General features: G+C 52.5%; 2 protein-coding genes across 2 annotated transcripts; one reads left to right on the forward strand and one right to left on the reverse strand.

Annotated features, from left to right (window-relative positions):
• Positions 1-1907: 1907 nt before the first annotated feature.
• Positions 1908-11192, forward strand: CCDC157 (coiled-coil domain containing 157). The gene is made up of 10 exons (XM_006869237.1): positions 1908-2155; positions 5782-5953; positions 6572-7217; positions 7856-7933; positions 8139-8329; positions 8844-9000; positions 9183-9305; positions 10264-10403; positions 10767-10855; positions 10943-11192. The coding sequence occupies exons 1-10, from the start codon at positions 1908-1910 to the stop codon at positions 11190-11192; spliced, it is 2094 nt and encodes a 697-aa protein (XP_006869299.1).
• A 2924-nt stretch (positions 11193-14116) lies between these two features.
• Positions 14117-20076, reverse strand: RNF215 (ring finger protein 215). Its single transcript, XM_006869238.1, has 9 exons — positions 19792-20076; positions 19351-19494; positions 18874-18945; positions 18712-18797; positions 18181-18337; positions 14764-14883; positions 14535-14678; positions 14244-14346; positions 14117-14144 (listed from the first exon to the last, which is right to left on the reverse strand). Exons 1-9 carry the CDS (start codon positions 20074-20076, stop codon positions 14122-14124), a joined length of 1134 nt encoding a protein of 377 aa, XP_006869300.1. The 3' UTR covers positions 14117-14121.
• Between the last annotated feature and the right edge of the window lie 4805 nt (positions 20077-24881).

Consider the following 24881-nt stretch of genomic DNA (forward strand, 5'->3'; position numbering starts at 1 on the left):
TGGGATGCTGTTTTCTGAGATGAGGGAGCCTAGAGGAAGGAGGTTTGGGCAACAGAAGGTTTCCCAACTAGACCTGGAAATGCTGGTCACCATAGGAGACCATGGCCTAAATACTGCTCAGCAGCGCCTACATTTCAGGAGGAGATGCTTTCTTCTGCTGAGAGATCCAAAAAGGACCAGAAGCCCCTGCTGGCAGGGTTGGGAGGGATCAGGGCTCAGCATCCACACAGCTGCTCAGCACCCAACAGTGGGGGCTCTGAAATGTAACGGCTAACTATTGGAGGGTAAAACCCCTGCAACATGAGAACCACATTGGTGGGGACAAGGCAATGCCAGCATCTCCACCTTGGAGTCAGAGGCTGTGAGTAGTGCCTCCAAGTCTCTGTCTTTAGATGTGCACAGAGGCATTCTTTATAACCTGGAGGGGAATTAGGGGAGAGTAAGAGCCCGGTATTGCTCAAGACAAGGATGACCTTCACTATTGTTACTACTATACTTCTAATGGAGTCCTGATAGCATAGTGGATTATGAGTTGGACTGATAATCACAAGGTCAACAGTTTGAATCTACCAGTTACTCCGCAGGCAAAAGATGAGGCTTTCTACTCCCACAAAGATTTACAGCCTCAGAAACCCTATACGGGGTCGCTGTGAGTCGGAACCACCTTGGTGGCATACAACCACCACTACTACTAATAGCCATGATAATAGTATGGCTTGAGAGCTTTCACTGGGTGCCTTGCCAGTGCACATTTTAATGTCCTCAGAACAACACGGTCTGACCAGGGACATGCCTTCAGTTTACAGTGGAGGCAGCAGTGACTTGTCCAAGGAGGCTGCACAACCAAGCACCAGGACAAGATGCTCTGTGTAAGATGTAAAGAGCTCCCTGTCACCAGAGACATTCGGATAGGGCTCAATGCACAACTTTAGGTTTTTCCACTTTCAAACTTACCCCCTCTTTCCTCCCTGCCCCCTGTGCCAAAAATGTCAGTGCATTTTAAGTTTTCTTTGCAGATATTTTTCATTCTTTTCTTCATTTACTTACTCACTTACCAGTGAGCCTCAGCAGTGGGCCAGGTGGGAGTCTACTCACATAGGGGAGACCACAGTGAGTCAGGTGGGCTGAGGAACTGACCTGGAGTGGGGAGGCCTTTCCAGCAGAGAGTGGAATGTGGGGAGCCGGAGGATTTATTTTAGCCAGACTGGAGGGTATTCAGGGAAGGCTTTGTGGAGGAACCCTGAAAGGTAAGAGGAATTAGCCAGGTGTTAGGCATCGGAGGGAAGCATGTTTCAGACAGGGAACTGATGATGAGCAGGGGTTTAGAAACAAGATGCTGCTCAGAGCTGGTGGTGGCTGTGATGGTGACTGTGGCACAGAGGGCGTGATACAGAGGAAGATAGTTTGTGGAGGAACTTGAGGGGTGGTTGGCCAGCAAGTTGTGGTCAAGTAGGGTGTGGCCCTGATCTCTGGCAGCCAGAGTTGGTCTGATGGAACGTGCAGGCCTGTGGCACAGCTGTCAGCTGCTGAAGTGGTTCAGATGGGCATTGACAGTGGCCTGATGTGGTCAGAACACCCTGTCACTCTGGGGCTGCTACTCTTCGACTTGTCAGCTGCGTTGTTTCATGGCCCGCCCTGGGAGGGAAGGACTGTAGAAACATTCTGTTTACAGCTGTATCTGTCCAGGGGTTAGCATGGGACCAACACACACAGACTCTCAGGAGGTATTTGGGGCATGATGTAACCAGAGTGTGGGGCGTGGGATGGTACCCACGGTTGGGAATGGGCTTCTTCCAGGGTCTAGGGGTGGACTTCAGGCCCAGAGCAACCCAGCTGATTAGGGTTTTAGGAAGGTTCCTCTTGCTCTGCTGACGGGGCTCCTCTCTGCCTGGCCAGGAGCTGTGAGGATGGCGCACCTCCTGGGCAGCCAGGCCTGCATGGACAGCCTGCGCAAAGACCTCACCGACCTGCAGGGCACCATCGTGGACGTGTTCTCCCGTGCCGGGCCTGTGTGCTTCCCCTCCTGGAAGTTCCCTGACCGCGTGGCCTGCGACCTGGACATGGTGGCCTTGTTGGAGCACTATGACCATGTGCCCAGTGACCCCGAGTTCACGCAGCTATCCCATGCTGTGCTGCTGGAGCTGGTCATTGACAGGTGAGGACCTCAACCGGACCCCTTGCATGCACCCCAGAGCCCCATCCAGAGGAGATGATGATGTTATAACAGTCCCAATTGACCGGGTACCTGCCAGAACCAGCTGGGAGCTCAGGGTAACCATCCATTCCAGCTCCCTTCAGGCTTGTCTCATTTCATTTCGATCTAATTATCCATATTTTGTGCTGTATTTTATATTCTGTTATTTCAATTATCTGATGGACCTTGTCGTATCCTGGTGTGGATGAGCTGTAAGGTAAGCAAGGTTGACAGTTCAAATCCACCAGTTGCTCCTCAGAAACCCTTACACAGGGTCACGATGAGTCAGAACCAATTCAATGGCACTTTAACAAAAACAATAGACCTTGTTGTCATTAGGGTGCCATTGAGTTGATTTCAACTCATAGCGACCCTATGTGACAGAGTAGAACTGCCGCATAGCGTTTTCTTCTTGTTGTTAAGTGCCATCGATTTGGTTCCAACCCATAATGGCCCTGTATAGGGTTTCCGAGGAGCAGCTGGTGAACTTGAACCACCGACCTTGCAGTTCAAATACACCTTGCAGTCCAGTGCATTAACACACAGTGCCACAGCTGTCATCTTTTCAGAAGCAGACCACCAGGTATTTCTCCCATGGAGCTGCTCAGTGAGTTCAATCTGCCAGCCTTGCAGTTCACAGCAGAGTACTTCATTGTGTCCCAGGGCTCCTTTGGTGGATCGTGGATGTACAGATTTGGAGAACCAAAACTGCTTGCTTGTGATCACAGTTCTCGTAGATCCTTTCTTATTTCACGTTTGAATGAATATAACGGACATTCAAAGTCCTTGTGCTGCCCTAAAGGTTGGTTTAAACCACAAGGTTGGCAGTTCAAGCTCACCAGCTGCTCCTCAGAAACCCTATACAGGGTTGTTATGAGTTGGAGCCAATTCGACAGCACTTAACAATAACAACAACCATGAACATCTGTGAATGCATCACAAGGACAGTGACTTCACCCTGCCCTCCATACCCTTCCGCAGCTTCCTCAGAGGGACCCGCTGACCTCAGTCTGTGGTTCTTGCTCTGCCTTTGTTGTGCTGAACTATATACCAAACAACATGCCATCTCGTGTTAGCTGTTTTCCCTTTCTCCTTTATAAAAAGGGTGTCATACTACATGTGGTTTCCTGGGACCTGTTTCTTCCTCTCAGTCTCGCTGTCTATGGCTGGGCACGTGACTCTAGAGGTTAATTTTTGTGGTAGTATGACATAGCTACCCTGTGGAGGGGCCTCAGACTGTTTATTCATTCTAACGTTGAGGTGCATGTGCCTCCTAACCTAGGAATGAGGAAATAGAGGCTCACATAGAATATGCCAGTGGCTGGAGGGGCCTGAGCACACCCAGAGGGCCAACTTTCATTCCTATCTAATGTAATGCAGCAGCAGGTCCAGGTGATATTGGGGCTCTGGGCTTCTTCCCTCATCTGTGAAATGGGGAATGTCAGACTTGGGTGATCAGCACCGGCAGGAGGCCATGTTGCCATAGAACACAGAGCATGTGACAGCGCCTGTCTGACCTCATCTATGTTGTTGTTGTTAAGTGCTGTCAAGTCAGTTCCGACTCATAGTAACCCTATTATAGGGTTCCAGACGAGCAGCTGGTGGGTTTGAACCACCGATCTTGTGGTTTGAATCGACATTGTAGTCCAGTGCTTGTCCTACAGCACCTCTGTCCTTGTTCATAAAGTGGGATGAGAGTAAGTCTCAACTCAGGAGCAATGCGATGGTGTCTGTGAAGAGACAGGCAGCCAGCACTCATTGCATGATGCTCATCATCAATGATTCTGTGGTTTGAGGGGTAGAGAGAGCCTGGCCTGGGAGTGGGGAGCCATGGGCTCTAATCCCAGCCCCTCTGCCAACTTGTGTTGTCTGGGGGAGTCCCTTCCTCTCTTAGGTTCTCAGTGACCTTGTTTACAGAGCCCCTGCCCCTCCAACGCCTGCTGGACTTGGAGCAGAGACCACACTTCCTGGTTCTCAGCTCCTACCCGAAGGGGGTTGCCAACTACCTGTCCTCTCCTATTGATCCTGCTGCCTCCTGGGGGTTTTGTGTGTGTGTAGCCATGTAGAATTTCTATCCATCCATCTCTTCATCCTGCATCCTGTAGCTACATTGTCTCTTCGGCATGTCACACAGCCAGTCTCAGGATTCTTTTCCAAAATCTTGGCTGACCTAGCTGGGAAGAGGCTGGTGGATTCTATGCTATCATGTAAGTTAGCATGGTCATCAGCCTTCCACTTCCCAGGACCCACAGCCCAGCCTCCTGTGCTCAAAAACTCTGTTGTTGTTCATGGCCCCCAGCTCATGACTTCATGCACAATGGGATGAAACACTACCCAGTCTTGCACCATCCCCTGGATGTATTGCAGATTGGACTGTTGTGATCCATTGGGTTACTGGCTGATTCTTAGAATTAAATCACCAGACCCTTCTTCTTAGTCCTTCTTAGTCTAGATGCTGCCCTGAAACCTCTTCAGCATCTGAGCATCAGGCACGCCTCCACTGACAGATAAATGCTAGCTGTACATGAGTTACACTGGCCAGGAAGCAAAGAATTCTACCACTGCACCACCAATAACACCCTAATGAAATGAAGGGGGCAGGCAGGCAGCACAGATATAGAGGAGAGAAACCAGGGGAGTCCTTGGTGTGAACACACCATTTATAACATGGGCTGACCATGTGTTAGCACAGAACATGCCTCATTTCTTCATGACTTTGCACTTGCTGTGCACTGTGTGGGAATGCCTTTCCCACCCCCTCTGGGTCTGGTCAAGTCCTCTTCATCCTTTAAGGCCCCATCCACCTTTCCTGGCCACTGTGATGATGTTGCTAATGTGAGCATCCACCCGCCGCCCCCTGCCCACACCTGGCTGAGGTAGTCGGACCTCCTCAGACCCCTGTGAGCATGAAGAGGCCTCTGGGTTTGGGATGAAGACTAGTCTGGGAGCCCTGTGGACAGGGAGGCCCCTTAGGAGCCTGACCTGTGGCCCTGAGTATAGCATTTAGGGATGCTCTGGTCATGCTCACGGATGGAGTGAGGGTGGAGAAGGAAAGTAACGCCAGGAGCACATCAGGCTCCTACCAGAAGGGTCTATCTGTCCTTTTCCTGGGGCTTCCCCATCCCTCAGAACCAGCCTTATACCCATTTGGCTTTAGTCTGGGACTTAACCTGCCTCCATTCACTATCTCCACTGTCACAGAACTCGCCCCCTGCCCTGCCCTGCCCTTTGTGCCCATGGCTATGGGCAGGCCCTTCCCCTAAGCTCTCAGCAATGTCACCCAGAAAGAGTAGGCTCTGTACCGTGTGATGGAAGGCAACCTTGCTTCCTGAGTACTTAGGGCAACCAGGCCTGGTCTCAGAGCTCCCCAGAGATTCCCCTGTCCAGTGGGGGGTCAGCCATAGGGAAGTGCAGACACTGGGAGGCCCAGAAGAGACCCCTGAGAGGAGCCCAGGAGTTGGGAAGGGCTCCCTGAAAGAAGTGACCCCTGGATTGGGTTCTCCAAGTCTCTAATGCCTGGGCTCGAAGGCACGTGGTCCTGTGGTGTGCTGGCTTCCGCCCGGCTGCTCTGACATCTCTGCCCACAGGCTTCTGCTACTGCTTCAGAGCTGCACGAACTACCTGGAGAACCTGGGCTCGGAGCAGACGGTGCCCCCCACCCAGGCCACAGGGCCCTGCATGTCTGTGGGGCTGACGGTGCGGCGCTTCTGGAACAGCCTGCTGAGGGTGGGTGTTTTCTACCAGCAGGCAGCTCCCCAGGTGGGTAGGTCCCTTTCCTATCCCCTCCCCTAAGTCTTGGCCAATGTCCCTCTGTGTTCACCTGAGAACTCCATGTCACTCTGCCCCAGCCAGCTAGCACACCACCGTGGTGGTCCCATGTCCTGCACTGGCTCCCCACTGCCCAGCAAGCACAGTGCAAACTCTGGAGCCTCACAAGCAAAGCCCACATAGCCCAGTGGTTAAAGGAGTGTGCCTGGGCTATTAGACTCAGCTACTTATGTGGTGGGACTTTAGACCTCAGTTTATTCATCTGTATAGTGGGGTCATCCCTACCGCCGATGACATTAATATGAATTCACATCTCCTATGGGTTATTCTGTAAGGAAGGCCCCATCCACCCATAGTTTTAGGAGGAAACTCACGTTGAGTACCGCTGTAGTGACGTGAGAGAGCTGTTCACTGGTAGTGTCATTGTCCCCTTCCCAATACCAGGCATAGAGTTGTATCAAAGCTAGGGGTCAGCCAAGAAGGAGGGTATGCTCTTTTTCTCATTCATGATGGTGTCGGAGCACGTGAGTGAGTCAGAGTCTCAGGCAGGCTAGTCACATCCCAGGCCTATCGGCCTTACCTGCTTTCCTGTTCTTTTCCTGGTCATAGAAAAGGGCACACCATGGGGAGACGCCCACCTCCAAGCCCACAGCCAAGGGTGAACCAGCCAGGAGTCCTGAACTTGTGACAGCCAAGTTTATCAAGCCGCCTTCTCCAACACCAGACTTGTCTCAAATCTGCGAAGAGGCGGACACCATTCCTACCAGAGTCTCCCAACAGCGCCCATCCCAAACTGCCAAGAGCACCAGGAGTATCCACACCCAGACGGTGGAGACGGCCCTGGTGCCCTGTGACGCATGCACAAGTGTCCAGGGCAGCCTACGGGAGGTGGGCAAGGTGGTCATCAGCCTGTGTCAGAGCCAGAACCTGCCCTCATCCTTAGGTCAGTTCCAGCAGCTGGTACAGGACAGCATGGGGCTCAAGCCATTGCCGGCCGCCACTGTGGGCCGCTGGGTGGCAGAGCAGAGCAAAGACCTGATGCGCCTCAGTAAGCATGTGGGGGCCCTGACGCAGCTGGTCGGGCCCCTCCGAACCCAGCTGGAGGAGGCCGAGGGTCAGAAGGATGGACTGAGGAAGCAGGTGGGCGAGCTGGAGCAGGCTCTGGAGCAGGAACAGGGGGTACGGCGGCAGCAGGCGGAGGAGGCTGAGCAGCACCTGGCTGAGTGGAAGAGCAACAGGCAGCAGCTGCTTGCAGGTCTGTGCCCCAGAAGCCGGACCCTTAGTAGGTCAGAGGCTCTGTTACCCCGAGGCAGGGCTCCAAGTACAAGCCGGTTGTGTGCGAAGACAAGGCAACCAGGGCTGGGTAGTTGGGAAGAGAGATAGCCACAAAGGGTGCGTTCAACAAACCAGTCACACAGTGGGCCATCGGTGTGGGCCATGCTGAATCCCACTGAGAACACCGGGGACTGTCCAGAACACGAGCCTCAGTGGGGTGAGGGTGTTGGGGTACTTATCCTGCCTGTCATTGAGAATTCCTCCCTGGGAGGTGAGCCTCTGGCACCTCCTGCCAAGTAGAACAGTTTCTGCAGGAGGACAAAAGCCATTAGGCAAAGGGATACGGCTACTGATACAGAAGGCAGGCCAGTACCCATTGAGGTAAGACCTGAGAGGTTCAGGCAAGTCACTGCCCTCTCTGAACCTTGCTATCCTTTCCATGGAGGACCTGAAGGATGAGTGAGGTGTAAAAGCAGGGTGGGCCTGGGCCCAATGCTCCTGGCACTGCCCAAGTCCCCCTCTACCCCTGTGCAGCCCCCTCTGCAGGGTGTGTGGGGCATCAGGCAGCTGGCCCAGCCCCAGAGAGCCTCTGAAGGGCCTCTCTCTCCACTGCCATAGAAACAAGTGACTTGAAGACAAAGATGACCATCCTGGAGGGGGAGCTAAAGCAAAAGCAGGAGTCCATGCAGGCTGTAGGTGAGGAGCCGCCCTTTGACCCTTGGGTTTCTGGGACAGGAGGGTGGACACAGCTGGCCACACTGTTGGGTGAAGGCACGAACAGTGGTGCCACCTCCTGTCCAGAGAGCGCCTCCTGTTTTCTAGCCTTCCTCAAAGGCAGTGTTGGACCTTGAACCCACAGCTGCCCAGTCCAACCCCTTCTCATGCCTACTCAATCCTGCAGAGGCAAAGGCCCAGCAGCTGTGTGCAGAGGCTGAACTCCGAATGGCGGCCGAGAGGCAGGTGCAGCAACTGGAGGGGCAGGTGAAGCTGCTGGCAGGGCGGCTGGATGAGGCCAGCCAGCAGATCTGTTGGGCCAGCACAGAGTTGGACAAGGAGAAGGCCCGAGTTGACAGCATGGTCCGTCACCAGGAGGTGAGGCTGGGCTACAGGAAGAGAGGATCCACAGGTGGGGAGGGAGCATTCTAGGTAGGGTGCCCACTCCCCAAGATTCAACTCAGTTTTGGGTTGACTCACCTTTGTGGAGGTCCTGCTCTGAGCTGAATATGGAGGCATGATAATCCACAGACCAGTAAGACCAGGTGAAGCCATGATGAGCAGATGTATCACAAATAACTCTTCCACCAGATGATTGGATGGGTTAGGGAAAGTGTTGCAGGAACTCAGGGCGGGATGGACCCATCTGCTTGTTAAAACCCAGAAAGGTTTCAGGGAGGAGGTGTCTTTAGACCTGGATACCAAAGGCTGATGATTAGGCCATTAGCTAGAGGAAATATGGTAGGACAGAGCATGAGCTAGGGCCCAGGAGACTCTGTGCCCCATGCACACAGACAGGCACAGGGGAGTGGGCTCAGAGGCCAGAGCTCGTGCTGCCTCCTTGTTCTCACAGAGCCTCCCACCACCACCACTCCCTCTATGACCTGTTTAGTCCCTGCAGACCAAACAGAGAGCGTTGCTGCAGCAGCTAGACAGCCTGGACCAGGAGCGGGAGGAGCTTCAGGGCAGCCTGGCCGAGGCCGAGGCACAACGGGCCCACGTGGAGGAGCAGCTGCAGAGTCTACAGAGCGAGAAGGAACAGGGGCAGTGCCAACTCCAGGCCCAGCAGGTGGGGGCAGGGTGATGGGGCAGGGCATGTACCCCCTCCAGCCAGCTGTCTGTCTGTGTGAGTCTGTGTTTGGGCATATTCCTGGGGAGCCAGGCCTGAGCCTCCTGCTGCCCCAGGAACTGCTGCAGAGCCTGCAGCGGGAGAAGCAAGACTTGGAGCAAGGGGCTACGGACCTGCAGCTGACCATCTCAGAGCTGGAACGGGAGCTCCTGGAGCTGAAGGAGCGGGAGCGGCTGCTGGTGGCCTTCCCGGACCTGCACAGGCCCCTGGAGAGTCAAATCCAAAGTAGGGGCCTGCTCTGGGACAGTGTGGAGACTCCCTTGGGCACATAAAGCAGGGCAGTCAGCAGTGCAGGCCCCTGGAGAGGAGGGAGCTGACTCCTGGGCCCCAAGACACATGGACTTTGCACCTTCTCCATCCAGAGAGCCAGGGCCACTGCCCAAGGTCACAGCCAAATTTAGATGCAGACACAGGCCTCTGCCCTTGAGGCCCCTGCTGTTAACCACCACACACAAGCGCTGGTGCTCACTCGACCTCCTGGTGTTCTTTCCTGGCAGCCTCCCCAAAGTATACCACAGGGGTATAGCCCCAGCTGTCTGGTATTCCTGAACCCCACAATACAGAGGAGCACTAAGTACCCATCTGGGCACAGAATGGGGGGCTGGGTGACTTGTTGTCCCAGGTCCTCTAGACCTTTAATGCTCAGCCCTTCATGGTAAATGTGGGGGAGGAGAGGGAGTATGTGTGAGTTCATTCACAAAGCTGCTGGGAAGATATGCCACAATTCAGTGACCATGGTTAAGTTCTCCTCCTGAGCACAGACTGTGCCAGACCCTTCCCTCACCCTGGAAGGTAGGCAGTAGCCTTCTCAGATTTGGGGTATTATGAGCTAGAAGCACCTATCACTAGCCAGCAGTGGGGGAGCTCCATGATAAATCCCATACCTCAGTTGCTGTGACCTTGGCCAGCTTGCTCCAGAAACAGGTGTGGTGGAGACCCATCCCCTTGCCTGTTTACTAAGTTTTCCCTGAGCTCTAGGTCCCGCCTAGCTCTCTTGTTTCTACAATGCTGTCACCTTCCTAGGGGTTAAAGGGAGAACAAGCCCTGCCTAGCTTCCCTGGGTCTATGGACTACCTACCCAAGGGGCATCCAAATGGGTGTGCCTGCCCTCTGAGGTGCTTTCCCATCTGGTGTGAGAGTTAGGCCTGTCAGTGTGGGGGCCCAGATAGCATGTCTCCCACAGGCTCCGGCAATGTCACGGACGACATGGAGAGGCAGGTGCAGGCCAACAACATTCGCATCCAGGTGCTGCAGGAAGAGAACGGGCGGCTCCGGGCCATGTTATCCAAGATCAGGGAGGTGGCCCAGCAGGGGGGCCTCCAGGTAGGCAGTCCGCTTCCCAAATCACAGGGCAGGCCCTCGGGAACCTGAAGGAAGCTCCCCACCCAGTTAGAAGTCATCATTCTGCACTATGGGAACTGGCCTCCTCACCCATGGGCTCTCATTGCCTGGGGCTTTAGGTCAGGATTGTGATGCTGACTCCGCTGAGTGCCTTCCACATCACAAAAAGGTACAGGGAGAGTCTAGTTCCTCTTGGCTCCAAGCCTGCCCCCATAGGCCTGGAAGCTTCCTAACCCTAGCCCTCAGAAGGAAGGGCTGTGGGTCTGGGTTCACATCCAGTTATGACACTGCCTCTGTAAAGTGGGGAGGCCAATCCAGGGACTCTGAGCATGGCTTTCTCTGCAGCTGATCCCCCAGGACCAGCTCTGGTGTCCTCTCACCGAGGGAACCCCAAGAACAGTGTACCCAGTCCAGGGCCGGAGAGCCTCCCCAGGGTGAGTGAGGCTTCTGCCAGAAGTAGCAGACGGGGCAGGGGGTCTAGACTTGTTCACAGCAACTCTGATCATCTGGTCTTCTCATAGGTCCCTGGGCAGGCGGCCACCACCCAGCAGTAGAAAGAGCAGTGCGGGCAGGACCCTGTCAGGCCAGCCCCAAGCATCCCCACCTCAGCAGCCCAGCAGCCAGCCTAGCAAGTCCCCCCTGGAGGATGTACCCCACTCAGCCATCTGCTCCCAGAACCCCATCCGAGCCTTGGCCAGGCTGAGGAGAAGACTCTCACCTTGTCGGGGCCAGGCAGGCTCTACATACCAGCCCCAGGAGCGGCCCACGTAGCCTGCCATAGCAGTACAACTCATGGGGGGTAGGTGGCTGGCTACCCATCCAGTGTAATAAATTCCCCGGCCACCTGCCCACCACTGCCTTTGCCTCATAGCACTGACTACACAGGGAAAGGATCCTTCCTTCCACTTCTTGGGTTGGGGCTGCTGAGGCCTGGGGAAGGAACATTGGATTCATGGACATTAGCCCTCCTCAGCGGAGCTCCCACCTCCAGGAACAGGTGAGGGAAAAGGGACTGCTTTAAATGCAGAGGTGACACTCCCAGGAGGCCGCTGAGGGCAAGACCTCGCCCAGCCAGTGAGGTGGACACCTCAGTCAGTACTGGCACTCCCGGGTTTGTGCCTTGGGGGTCTGCCCAGCCACTGATGTCACCAGCCACACCAGGCCCAAAGTAGTCCACTTTTCTGCCTTGAGTCACCTCAGCTGAGAAGAGCCTCAGAGACCTCACTGGGGGCTTCTCAGAACAGACTCCCCCAGATGAAAGTTTCCCCTGCTGAAGTAGCCGTCTAGTCCAGGTGAAAAACTTTTCATAGGTCGGTTCTTCTCTCAGACTCCCCCCTACTTAGTGTCATTAGCTCACAGTTCCGTAGATCGGAAGTCCCATCCTATGTGGCAGGCTTCTCTGCTCAGGATCTTAGAAGATGAAATCAAAGTATCTGTCAGTTTAAGTTTCTAGCTGAAGGCTCCGGGGCACAATCCACTTCTAAGCGCCTTCTAGTTGTTGGCCAAATTCAGCTCCTTGCCACTGTAGGAGTTGACTGGCTATCAGTTGGGTGCCCCTCAGCACCTAGAGGCCATCCATAGATAGTCCTTGCCACATGGTCCTCTTCACCTGCAAGTCAGTTAAGAGTTTCTCATGCATTGAATCCCCTTCCTGCTTCAAATCTGACTTCCTCTTCTTCCATCAGCTGGAAAAGCTCTGCTTGTCATTCAAATGCTTGTGTGATTAGGTCAGGACTTTCTGGTTCAGTGTCATAGAATACAACTGAACCACAGCAGGAAAATCCAGTGTAATCACAATTCTAACAATTCCATGGGAGTGAGCACAAAAAGTCTACCCCCTGCAGGCAGTACAGCTCAAGGTGACTTTTTTTTATTATGAATTGAATGATAGTTTACATGGGAGAACATCAGTTTTACACTCATCGTTTCATTGCAATGATTACAACCCCCTCCATGCATCATCATTCAACATTATTTGTTTCTATTCCCTATTTTTCTTTGGATGTACACAAAAACACTCAGGAATATATAATTATTTAAACAAACCAAAGGACACATTCTGCAAGCCTGTCTCCTGGCTGCCAGTACATAACCTTTCTCTTTTCGATGAGTCTAGAGTCCTCATCTCTGCTTCCATCTCTGTTGCTGCTGTTTCTCTGGATAGGGTCCTATATTCCTCTCGTGCTCTTCTCCCTTGATGGTCCTCTGGTCCTCTTATCCTGGAATGTAAGATTAACCACTCCCCGCTTTTCCCTACAAAACTTCTACCTTTACAATCGTGACAGTAGCAATTAGTCATGGTAATTTTGAATCGCAAGAATCTTATCCCCATTTCCTTTCACCAGACCCAACTAGACAAGATAAAAACTCTTCAGTGGGGATTCTACCATCCCCTGTACACTCTGAAACTCAACTCCTTCTTGCAAACTTGTAAGCCTGTCACTTCATGCCTTTATTGTTGTTGTTAAATGCCATTGAGTTGATTCCAACCCACAGCGACCCTGTGTAGGGTTTCCAAGGAGCAGCTGGTGAGCTTGAACCACCGATCTTGCAGTTCAAACGACTTTGCAGCCTGACGCATTTGCCCACAGCGACCAGGACTCCTTGTGTCTTTATAGTGCCCCCATTTTAGGTAGCCAGTGTCTAAGTTGCCCATCCCTATCAATCCTGTGTACAGAAGGGATGGGACTGATCCTTGATGTGAAGATTCCTTCCCTTTCAGTTGGTATTTTGAGCTACTACAGACATCCTGGAATGTAAGATAGGTATAGTATAGGTCAAGTTCATCAAATTGTTTCCTTTGTCAAATTTTTTTTATCTTCCTCTAGTCAAGTTCTGATAATCAAGCCACAGAAGCTAGGTTGAGTGGGTACTGTCTGCAAGTTTGGGCTTTCTTGTGTGTCTCCTCTCACTTCTTATCAGCTAGATGCTTCACTCTCAGCTCTAGCCCACCATGGCTATGTCCAAGGTAACTTTTATTATTAAAAAAAAAAATCCACAAAAATTTTTTATCTTCTGTTAAAATATATCCATGTTTATTTTAATAGTAAACCTTCCCCATCCCAAATCTTCCCTAAAAAACCCGACACCCTGGAAGATGTACCACATCTATCTGTGACTTCAGGCATCCCACTTGGCACATGTGTCCCCAGCTGAGAAGCACAGGACTGAATGTGTCTAAGGTCTCTAATCCCATCCAGGTCCAGGGAGGGAGACCAGTTGGGTGAACAGTGGGACCTGCTGCAGTTGACAGCTGGCAAGGCAGGGTCTCCAGGTCTCACTTCACAGACATAACTGAGGTGTGTCCTGAAAGATGGTCAGGCCAGGGTGCCCCCAAGGCCAGAAAAGTTCCTTCCCAAACCCGCCCCCCAATAAATAAACACAAAATACTGCAGCTCCAGTCTCCAGGGATGCCCCTGAGCCTGGCCAGAAACAGCGGTGCCGTTTCTTGCCCTCTCGGCTCAGCTTCTGCTCAGGAGCTGCCTGTGAGGTTGGCAGGTGAGAAGGTGCAGGGTCACAGAGAAGGCCCCTAGCAGGCTCTCTTCCTGGACTCACTGGTCCCAGCCCTGCATCCTGTCTTGGGAACACAGTTGGGCACATTGCCCCTCAGCGGGGGAGGGGCCCTTCATGCCACCCACAAGGACCTCTGTCCCATCTACCCTGCAGTCCTGTTTCAGGAGGCCAGGGTACAGGCAGGCAGCTAGTCATCTGAGTAGTGATTCCCTACAGCGGAGGAAGGAAAGCGGAGAGAGAGAGAGAGAGAGAGAGAGGCGTCAGATGAGGCCCAAGTAGCATCGGTCAAGGGCCCCCAACCCTGCTCACCCAGCACGTTGAACTTGCACAGCGGGCAGGTCTGCTGAAGCAGCAACCAGGGGTCCACGCAGTCTCGATGGAACTCGTGCTTACAGGGTAGCACCCGGAGCCACTGCAGGGGAGAGAGAGGATGCCAATGTAGGTGCCCAACCCCATGCCCCACACCTGAGCTGGAAACTAAAGCCCCCATGGCTGGCCTGTTCCCTCCCCAATTCTATAGCCCTGGTGCCTAGGTAGGCTGGTTGGAATCTCACTGGACTAGGGTGGAGGACATCATGGATCTCTGCCTGGGACGCTAACCTGCTTATGGCAGAAGTGGTCCAGACACACAGCGCAGGTCTCGATGCCTAGCTCCGAGGGTCCCTGTGCTGCCCGGCCCAGACGACAGCGCCGGGTCTTGAGGGACGCCAGTCTCTGCAACATGCGGCGCTTGAACAGGTCCACCTGGGGGTGGGGTGGGGGGGCAGTCTTGCTGGCATGAAGGCTTGAGATGGCTAGGACTCTCCCAGGCGTCCCCCAGGGCTCCCACCTGGCCTCCAGGCTCATGCTGGCTCTGCCGTGATGCCTGCCGCTGGGCCTGGACCATGAGGCCAGTGCACAGGAGCATGGCCACCAGCAGGATGGCATTCCACAGCTGCTGCAGAGGATTCTGGAAGGGGAGCAAGGTGTCAGAGCCTGCTGCTGCCTGCAGTCTTCCCTCATAATGACCATCCCCAGAGCATTAGGCATGTGAGCACACACAGGGCTGAGTCACTGCATGCTCCCAGCTCCCTCTTTTGCCACCTCTGTGTGTCCAACGTGCAAGACCCCCAGGTCTGCCCCAAGTTGCCTTCTCTTCACCCTACACATCTCTTCATCTCCCAGTTCAAATCTCTCCTGAGCAACAAACCCTGTGTTTCTGTACATGTAGGAAGTATCTATTCAGAAGCTCCTGACTCCCCACCCCTGGACCTCATACTTGCTGTCGGTTTGCTTTCTTGGTGTCCACCATCACAGCCCATTCTAGCCTTGCATTCTCACTCCCTCACAGAGTGAGCTGGGTCTCTTTCCTGTTGCTGCTCTCCTAGGTCTCTCATGCTCCCTTCCCCCGACCCCAAGACTCTCTGCGGCTCTCTGGTGCCCGGCCTCTTCTTGCCGGCCCATTCCCACCAGGCAGCCAGAGGGACCTGACCAGATTATCTGTTGGCAACCCCACTCTGCAGCCAGTCCCTGTTCTCAAGAGGACCTGAACTCAACTCGGCCTGGTCTGGCCCTGCGATGCACATCAGACAGTGGTTCACCTCAGTTTCCCTCCTCTGTAGGCCCTATGGTCCTTGCCCTCCACACCCGCACCTTCCCCCACACTCCCTTTCCCGGCTACTGCCTTTAGGCCTCCCCAGTTTTGAGAAGCATTTCTGCCTGCTTCTCCTTCGGGCTTCCACTCCCTTCAGACCTAATTCAGATTGTACATTTCCTGGCTGCCTGTTGGTTGGAACTGTGTCTGATGGGGTCCCCAAGCAGCCCTAGTACCACACTTAGGGAAAGACAACTAGGAGGATACTTGAAAACTTGTGGGTCCTGGACTCCCACGTAGCCTCAGAGTGATTGCGGACTACCAAAAAAAAACCCCCACCTCCATCGAGTCAATTCTAATTCATAGTGACCGTATATAGGGTTTCCAAGACAATAAATCTTTATAGGAGCAGATACCCTCATGATTCTCCTGAGGAGCAGCTGATGGGTTTAAGTCACAGATCTTGTGGTAAGCAGCCCAATGCCTAACCCACAGTGCCACCAGGACTCCTTTGGGGAGCTACAGTGACCTTGATTTAACTTCACAATGATCCTGCTCCAAGCACACTTCCTCAGAGTCTGTTGTTAAGCGCCATCAAGTCAGTTCCGACTCATCATGACCTCGTATAGGGTTTCACAGGAGTGGTTGATGAGTTCAAACTGCCAACCTATCAGTAACTAATAAGGCAGTAAATAAAGTGCAAGTAAAAGTTTTCTGCAGCCTTAGGGGCTCTCTGTCATCATGTCCTTCCCCAACAAATGCTCAAGTTTGAGTACTGTCATGGGGGCAAGGGCCCAGGAATGAATGGATGTCAAAAGAGGGCCCCATTCTGCTGCTGGTGACACAAGATGCGGCTCTTATTTAGAGGGAACTGTTACCAAGAGGTGTCCGTGAGCCTGGCTCTCCCCTCTGCCCTGCACTCCCTTCTACTCCAGCAACAATCCTAGCCTGGGCTCAGGGCCTTAGCTATGTCCCGCCTCTGCTCAGTAGAGTGACAGTGTCTCTGGCCTATCTGCTCCCCAGGTGAGTCCTGGGAGCCAGGCCATCCTGAGTCAGGCTGACAGGGCTATAATATGGCAAGTTCTCCAATGGCACACTTGCTCTAGACTTCTGTTTCCTAGGGGTGGCCAGAGGGTGCTGAGTGGCCCAAGCACGTGAACAGCCTGGACCTCCACTGTAAGCCAGAGAATCAACCAGCCAGGCTCACCACATCTTGACCTTCCCTAGGTGAGGAGGGAGGATGCGGCTGGGGAAGTGTTTGTTCACACTGTCAAGAACCATGGGTGCTGCAATTCTCTGAGCTCCTGGGGGCCAGAGAGGCCCTGGGGTTTAGGCTGAGCATCAGATCCACCAACTGAGATGCTGGCCCCAGGCATCCTTTGAACACCCCAGCCAGCTGTACAGTCATAGCTATTGGGCTATGTCCCTGGTTCCAGTCAGCCCACTGGGTCAAAAGCAACACTCCAGCCTTCCCGGGCTGCCTTCCTGCTTGCTCCCCTCTTTCACTCTAGTCTTTTTGCTGGCACATCCTCCAGGGCCCTCACCAAGTACCTATCTGTCTAGACATCTGTGGGCTGCCCTCATGGCTGACATTCACTAGAGCCTCCTCCTCTTCCAGGAAGCCCTTCGCTACCCGACAAAGCTGTCCAAGCTGACTTGACAATGTCCATTCAGAGTTCAAGTCCCTTCTTCCCTGCTTGTCTCTGAGGCCAACAAGAGTACAGACAGGGCCTCACAGGCGCTTCAAAGTAACCTTCACAGCCTTTGTACCCAGCCCCACATGTCCGAGGAACTCCAAAACTGGTATGGTAACAACGTTTGCATTTATTCAAGCACTTAGAGCAAAAAACATTCTCAGCGCCTGTTTGCTCAGCACCCGCTGGGAGTTAAGTGGTTTACACACACTATCCCCAGACACCCTGTGGTTACTATACTGTCCCTGTCTACAGATGAGGAGAATAAAACCCAGAGAGGCAAAGCACGTAGCCCAAGATCATGCCACTGATGTTTCAGAGTCAGACTTTAGACCTGAGTCTGGGTGGCGAAAAGAGTTAAGCTCTTGGCTACTAACCAAAAGGTTGGCAGTTTGAACCCACCCAGGGGAGCCTCAGAAGAAAGGACCGGTGATCTGCTTTCGAAAGATCACAGCCATGAAAACTCTACGGAACAAAGTTCTACTCTAATACACGTGAGGTCTCCAAGAGTTGGAGCCAACTTGATTCCCCAGCCACTGGTTTGGCTTTCTGCCTGATTTGAGGCCTCCTCACACTGCCCGTGCCTGCTACACCTGCTGGAAACTGCATGCAGATAGGCATACTCGCCCCACACAGAGTAGGTGCTCAATAAATACACACAGACCACCACTGGACTCCCCTGATGGCAAGAAATGAAAAATCCAGAGACAAGAGCCAGTCCCTCAGGAGACAAAGTCATGTACCCCAAAACTTATACAAATGGGGCTGTCGTAGGAGCCCTACAAAGAGTCAGTGTGTGACTTAGAAAGAGCTTTCCAAAGAAGACAGGTCCGATGAGTAAATGCTCTGCTAGATAGGACATGTGGTATCAGAGAAAAAGGGTATCTATGCCAATGGCCAAACCCAGCTAGAGGCCCAGCACAGGGCTTCCAGAGGTGTGTGGGGTCAGCAAATGGCCCTGTACTGTCCCGAGACCCACCTGCTCCTGGGCACGGCTGCCTCCCAGGCACACCAAGTCCTGCCAGCCTCCATAACCATCCTTGGAGAGGCCACAGGCAGTCCACAAAGTCAGCTTCCACTCAATGTTGGCTGACAGGGCCTCTCCGCTGGTGATCTCAGCAGTGACCTGGGTCCTCCTGGAAGGGAGAACCAGAGAGGGGTCAGAGGAAAGGGCCCTTGTACGTCCACACTTAGTCCTGCCATTGGCCTTTCTGTTTCTACATGCTACATGCAAGGGCACAAACATCGTTCGTTAAGCCCAGAGATTAGCCTATCAATCAAGTGTCCAGCTTTTTCTATCCTGGGCCAATTCCCTCTGTGCACAGGGACTCCCGACTTCTCCCTCTAGGTCCTCGCTCCTCCTTTGTTCCCCTCACCAAGTTTTCAGACCTGGTGACTAGTCTTCAGGTCATCAGGAAAAGCTGTGGTCCCGAGACCTCTGAGCCCATGGCAGAGATGGAAAGCCTCAACACCCAGGCCTACTCCTCGGAGAGTCCACACCCCAACTTACTGCAGCAGTGCCTCCAACAGCTTGGTGACGTTGGAAGAGTAATGAAGGACAATCACCGGCCTGAGCAGAAGCTGGGTTATGTCCAGCTGCAGGGGAACAGGGAGATCAGCAGGTTGTGGTCCCCCCACACAACCTGTACCCCACCACTTGCTTGCGGCTCACCTCTCGGACCACATTGTGGTTCAGGATGAGGAGAAGCAGAGCAGAGGCTCCTAGGAAGAGGGCCCGCCGCATCTGCACAACAAAAGGCAGGAGGCTAGCACACACCTGCTCACATTCCCACTCTCTGGACACCTGTGGCCAACACCTTCTAACTTCGGCCTCTGCAATGAGCCCCTTCTCTGAGGGCTGGGCCAAGGGTAGAAACTTCTCTTCCTTCTGCCCATCCCCATATTCTGTGGGACCCAAACAATGCTGTGCCTTTTCTCATGCTAACAGGACAGGCTACCCTACCTCCCCCTGCCAGGAATCCCCTTCGATCTCCTGGTCCAGCTTCCTAACCTACTCCTCCCACTTTCCTGCAATACCATATTGACACAATTCTCCAAACTGAGGCCCCCTGTTCTGAAAACTTCAGGGAGGCCTATCTGGTAGTTTCAGCACATAACCCTTCAGCTCCCCTCTCCACAATACCCGCACCTGCTGGACAAGGGCCTTGGGACAGGCCTGGGGACCACTGCCCTGGCTTTCCTGGTGGAACTGGGCTGCCTGCTCCTTGCCCACGTAGGCCACTGCAATCCAGTCTTCCGCGGGCACCTCCTGCTCGGCATCCACCATGTCCATCTGCGGGTGAGGGGCCATGGGCAGACCAAGAGGGAGTAGAAGGGAGTACTGGGTCCGGGCGCACAGGGGTGCAGGCTAGGGTTTGGGGATGTGTTTGGAGGGGCGAGCATCTGGGTTCCAGGTTTCGAAGCCTGGGCAGACTTGGCAGAGGGTGCTGCGCTGTCATCGCCTCATTCAGAATGGAGGCGAGATCTGGGTGCGGGATTTTGGTGGAGCAGGGTTCTGGAAGGAGTGCCAGAGAGGCCGCGGAGGCCCAGTCTACACCGACCCAGGTGGAGAAACCGCAGAGGCGCTCACCAGCAGCAGGCGGCCATGCAGCGCGGGCACCGGGTCCACTTCGGGGCCGATCCTAACACCCTCCAGGCGCAGTACGTCCGGCCGCGGTAGCCTCACGTCCACCTGCACGGCGCGGGCCCCGCCCCGCCCCGCCCCGGCCGTGGGCTCGCCACCGTCCGCCGCGGCCCCGGGGCCCGCCAGGCCCAGCCAGAGCGGTAGCAGTGGTAGCAACAGCAGCAGCGGCGACGGCGGCGGCGGCGGCGGCGGCGGCGGCGACCTCAGCGCGGGGCAAGCGGCGGGTCCCATGGCCAGACCTGGCGGGCGGACAAGAAGGAGCCGGGAGTCCCGAGAGCGAGAGCAACAGAGAGAAAGGCTGCGGCCGGACGGGGCGGGGCGCCGGGAGGGGCGGGGCTATGGCCGGACAGGGCGGGGCGCCATGGGGACCCAGTGGTGCTCAGTGGTCTCTGCGCCTTGGCTGGACCGCGCGCGCCCCCTGGCGACCACGGAGAAACCCAGCCCAGCGGCTGGGGGAGGTTGAGGAGGGGGCGGAGCCCGGACCACGGTGCAGTGGTAGGAAGTTTGAGAGGGGAAGGTGCTCGCAGCCTGCAGTCTTGTCAAATAGACAGGATAGGTGGAAGGGACGAACGAGGCAGGTGGTGGTACGACTTGGGCCTGAGAAGGGTAGGAACGCGGTCTGGAGGAACGTGGGGGGACCTCGTGGCTGGCCCGTGTTCTGCTACCGCCTGACGGACCCACAGTGTAGGCTGAGCCAAGTCTTGCCCCCTCTTCCCTGGACCTTCCTTCCACAGCGGAACCAGGGCAGGTACTCCTTGGATTCTCTAAGGGACCTACCAGCCCCCAACGCCAGGAGGCAGAGATCCAGAGATGGGCTGGGAGGCAGACAGGAGAAGTAGGTAGCAGCCGGACTGGGGACCGGAGACTAGAGGAAGCAGGATAGATGCAGCACTTCAGTGGGGCAGAAAGACCCTGTCCTCGGGCAAGTCACTTCCCTCTGCTGGCAATGAAATTGGTACTGTAAGACCAGCACTGTCTCACCCTCAGCAACTCATTGTGAATATTTATTTTACCTGTTGGTGAAAGATCCTTGTACCGTCCTCAAACTCATCATTTTCTCTAGGGAAGGGGTGGAGCTGCTGGGGCTGGCTCAGTCTGAAATCTGAGCCTGTAGAAGTTGCACCTTGTTCTAGGCAGAAGCCAGATAAGGCAAGGCTCCGTTGTTTGTTAATATGAAATTTTAATTTAAATTTTGCAAAATGTCAAACATAAGTGAAGCTGAAAGCATTTTCCAGGGAATGTCCTATAATCACCATCTCAAATTGCTAAAAACAGCCCTGGAGTAGGGTAAAATGGGAAGAATGAGATAGGGTGATATTGACCCAAAGATAGGAAAATAAGGCAAGGGAATGGGCCAGGAACTACCCAAACAGTACATACCTGGTGAATGTCAGAGGAAGAGCTGTGGTTGGCAGGGGAGGGTTGTATAATGAACTACTTGCTAAAGTATGCTAGGACAACTGGTAGGCCACAAAGAAAGTAAATTGGACCCCTCTTCACACCCTAAGGAGCCCTGGTGGCATTGTAGGATAAGCATTGGTCTGCTAACTGCAAGATTGTTGTTGTTAAAGTGCTGTTGAGTTGGTTCCGATTCATAGTGACCCTGTATAGGGTTTCCAAAGAGTGGCTGGTGAGCTTGAACCAGCGACCTTGTAGTTCAAATGGCTTTGCAGTCTGGTGCATTAACTCACAGCGCCACACCAGGACTATTAAAGGCCTAAATATTAAAAGTAAAGCTTGAAGGACTCTAGGACCATCAAGGGAGAAGAGCACAAGCGGAATGTGAGACCTTATCCAGAGAAGCAGTGACACCAGAGGAGTAGGCAGAGATGGGGACATGGAGAGAGGGAGCAGCTGAGGGCTCTAGATTCAAGGGAAGAGAGGGACTGAGAGCTGGTGGCAAGGAGGCAGACTTGCAGAATGTGCCCTTTGGTGGTGTAAATTATTATGTATGCCTGAATGTTAAAAAAAAAAAAAAAAAAACTAAAGTAAATAGAGAGAAATATTGTTAACCGATGGTACATGGAGGGGATTCTAATCATTGTAATGAAACAAGATGTATGGTTTTTTGTATGTAAAACTGATGTCCTGTAAACTTTTACTCAATCCACAATAAAAACCTTTTTTAAAAAAAATATGCACATTATAATTAAAAAAAAAAAAAAGTAAAGCTTGAAACCATTTTGAAGGCAACATAGGAGAATATGATTACCTCAAGGTCTGGAGAGATTTCTTAAGAAATAAAAGCAGAATGTAAAGGAAAAGATCGAGAAATGTATTCACAATAAAACTCTTCTGTTAAATCATCATAATCAAGTGCACACTTTATTCACACTTCTCCCAGAAACTGGGAGAAGATATTTGCAGCAGATGATTCATTTGCAGAGTATATAGATGCTGTAGATGGTGCCGTGCTTAAGCACTGGGCAGCTAACTGAAAGGTTGGCATTTTGAACCCACCAGTCACTCCGTAATAGGGAGACAGTCTGCTCCCATAAATATTACAGCCTTGGAAACCTTGAAAACTGAGAATTTGTAGTGAACAATTTCAAAGATGTGGTGGAAAATAGGTGAAAGCATTCACTACAGATTGGTAAATAAGCACATATAAGCTTATTTGTACCTTATGTACCTTGCTTAATGGATCCTCTCTCCCTATCAGGGATTGTACATCTGAAAAGAGGCTTTGAATCTGTAGAAAGGTGTTATGGAATTGGGAGAGAGACAGATGGTAGTCATAACTAGAAGCAGAATCTTTGATGTGGTGAAAATATGTGAGGTTGTTCACTGTATATTAGCATCGGATATAAGGAAGCTTCTGATTATTGGATAATCTGACACTGACTGGGTCTGTCCTCCTACTGGGTAACCCTTGTTAATCCTGGAAGGGACAAATTCTTGAGGACGTATATCCCTGTGGGTGGTTGTAGCCCAGTCCAGTCCAGCTAAGGTCCTTGTGCTGGTGAGGGCAGATGAGAGGCTGGTGGTGGTGGTGGTGGTGGGGAGTGGAGCAGCGAACAGTGGCAGTGTTGCTGGAGTGAAGCAGGAATCCAGGAAGGAAGTAAAAAAAAGACTAGAGACTTACTGCAGGGAGAAAAGTGAGCCCAGGATGCCCATCTTTGGAACAGAGTATCTGAAGAGGAGAGGACTGAGGACCCCAGAAGGGATGGAAGAGCTGAGAGAGGAGACTAGGCCACTACCAAACCTCAGAGGCCACCCTACTCACAGGAATGGACAGGACACTCAACTCTGTGGGTCTCCTCTAGAGAAGTCAAGTCTACAGATTCCCAGCATACTTCACTTTGGGACCAGGCATGGCTATCACTCTTGCTCAGTTCAGTCAAAAAGAATTGCTAGATCCTAGACACTTTCCTTAAAAATATCAAAAGTAACATATTGTTTCTTGACATGTCATCTACCTAGGCCTATACACCTTCCAACTCTCTGAAGATGGTGTTTCCATCTTTCTAACCCTTTCCTGAAGAACTCTGCTCTTTGATGTACACTATGTCAAAACAAGGAGCTCTGGTAGTGTAGTGGTTAAGAATCGGGCTGCCAACCGCAAGGTCAGCAGTTTGAAACTACCAGCTGTTCCACAGGAGAAAGATGAGGTGTTCTGCTCCTGTAAAGATTTACAGCCTCAGAAACCCTGTACCAGGGTCGTTATGAGTCGGAACCAACTCCACGGCACACAACAATGTCAAAACAGCAATTTTGGCATCCTCTAGGGACTCAAATTGTATTCCTTTTAAATGTACTTTGAATTTTAAGAACAAAAAGAAGTCTGCAGGGGCAAGATCTGGGCTGTAGGTCAGATAGGATAAGGTTTCCCAACAAAATTTCCATAGGACAGCCCTTGGCTATGAGTAAATACATTGTGTTGTTGTTGTTGTTAAGTGCCGTCGAGTCGGTTCCGACCCATAGCGACCCTGTACAGGGTTTCCGAGGGTATAAATCTTTACGGGAGTAGAAAGCCTCATCTTTCTCCCGTGGAGCAGCTGGTAGTTTCGAACCGCTGACCTTAAGGTTCGCAGCCCGATTCGTAACCACTACACTACCAGAGCTCACCAAATATATTGTAGTGATGGGAAAAAATTTCTAAGCGCAATTTTCCGGCCTTTTTTTCAGCAATGCAGTTTTCATGATTGTCTTGTGCCCTTCAAGAAAATCTATCAAGATTATCCCTTTGGAATTCCACCCCCTCCCCCCCCCAAAAAAATAGTCACCATAACCTGAGCTGAACTCTCTGCCTTGAATTTAACTGGCCCACTAGATCCTCTCAGAAGTCACTGTTTCAATTGGATCTTTTGTTTGAAGGCACCTTAAGAGACTAAGACAAGTGTATTACTGAGAGAATTTGTCTACAGAAACATGTTTAAACACATTTATTTGAAATAAACCTGTACATGTGTGAACTGGAACCCTAAAACAATACTTCTTGATTTATCCTCATATGTACTGCATTAGGCAAATCTGCTGCATAAGCCCTCTTTAAAGTGTTTAAAGAGCAAAGATGTCAGTGTGAGGACTAAGTTGCCCCTGACCCAAACCATGGTATTGTCAGTAGTTTCATATACATGTGCCAGTTGAACAATGAATAAGAAAGACCATAGAAGAATTGATGCATTTGAGTTATGGTGTTGGAGGAGAATATTAAAAGTACCATGGGTTGCCAAAATAACAAACAAATTTGTGTTGGAAGAAGTTGAGCCAGAGTGCTCCTTAGAAGCCAGGATGGCCAGACTTCGTCTCTCATACTTTGGACTTATTTCAAGAGGGACTAGTCCTTGGAGAAGGGTATCATGCTTGGTAAAGTGGAGGGTCAGTGAAAAACAGGAAGACACCCAAATAGATCGATTGGCACAGTGGCAGCAGTAATGGGCTCAAGCATGGCAATGATTGTGAAGTTGGTGCAAGGACTGAGCAGTGTTTCATTTTGTTGTGCATAGGGTCACTGAATCCGTATCAACTGGACAGCACTTAACAACATCAACATATGTCTCTGGGAAAGCCATGTCCCTTCCCTTGGTCTGTGT

The sequence above is a fragment of the Chrysochloris asiatica genome, unplaced genomic scaffold (assembly GCF_000296735.1).
Source record: "Chrysochloris asiatica unplaced genomic scaffold, ChrAsi1.0 scaffold00128, whole genome shotgun sequence".
Taxonomy (NCBI): Eukaryota; Metazoa; Chordata; class Mammalia; order Afrosoricida; family Chrysochloridae; genus Chrysochloris; species Chrysochloris asiatica.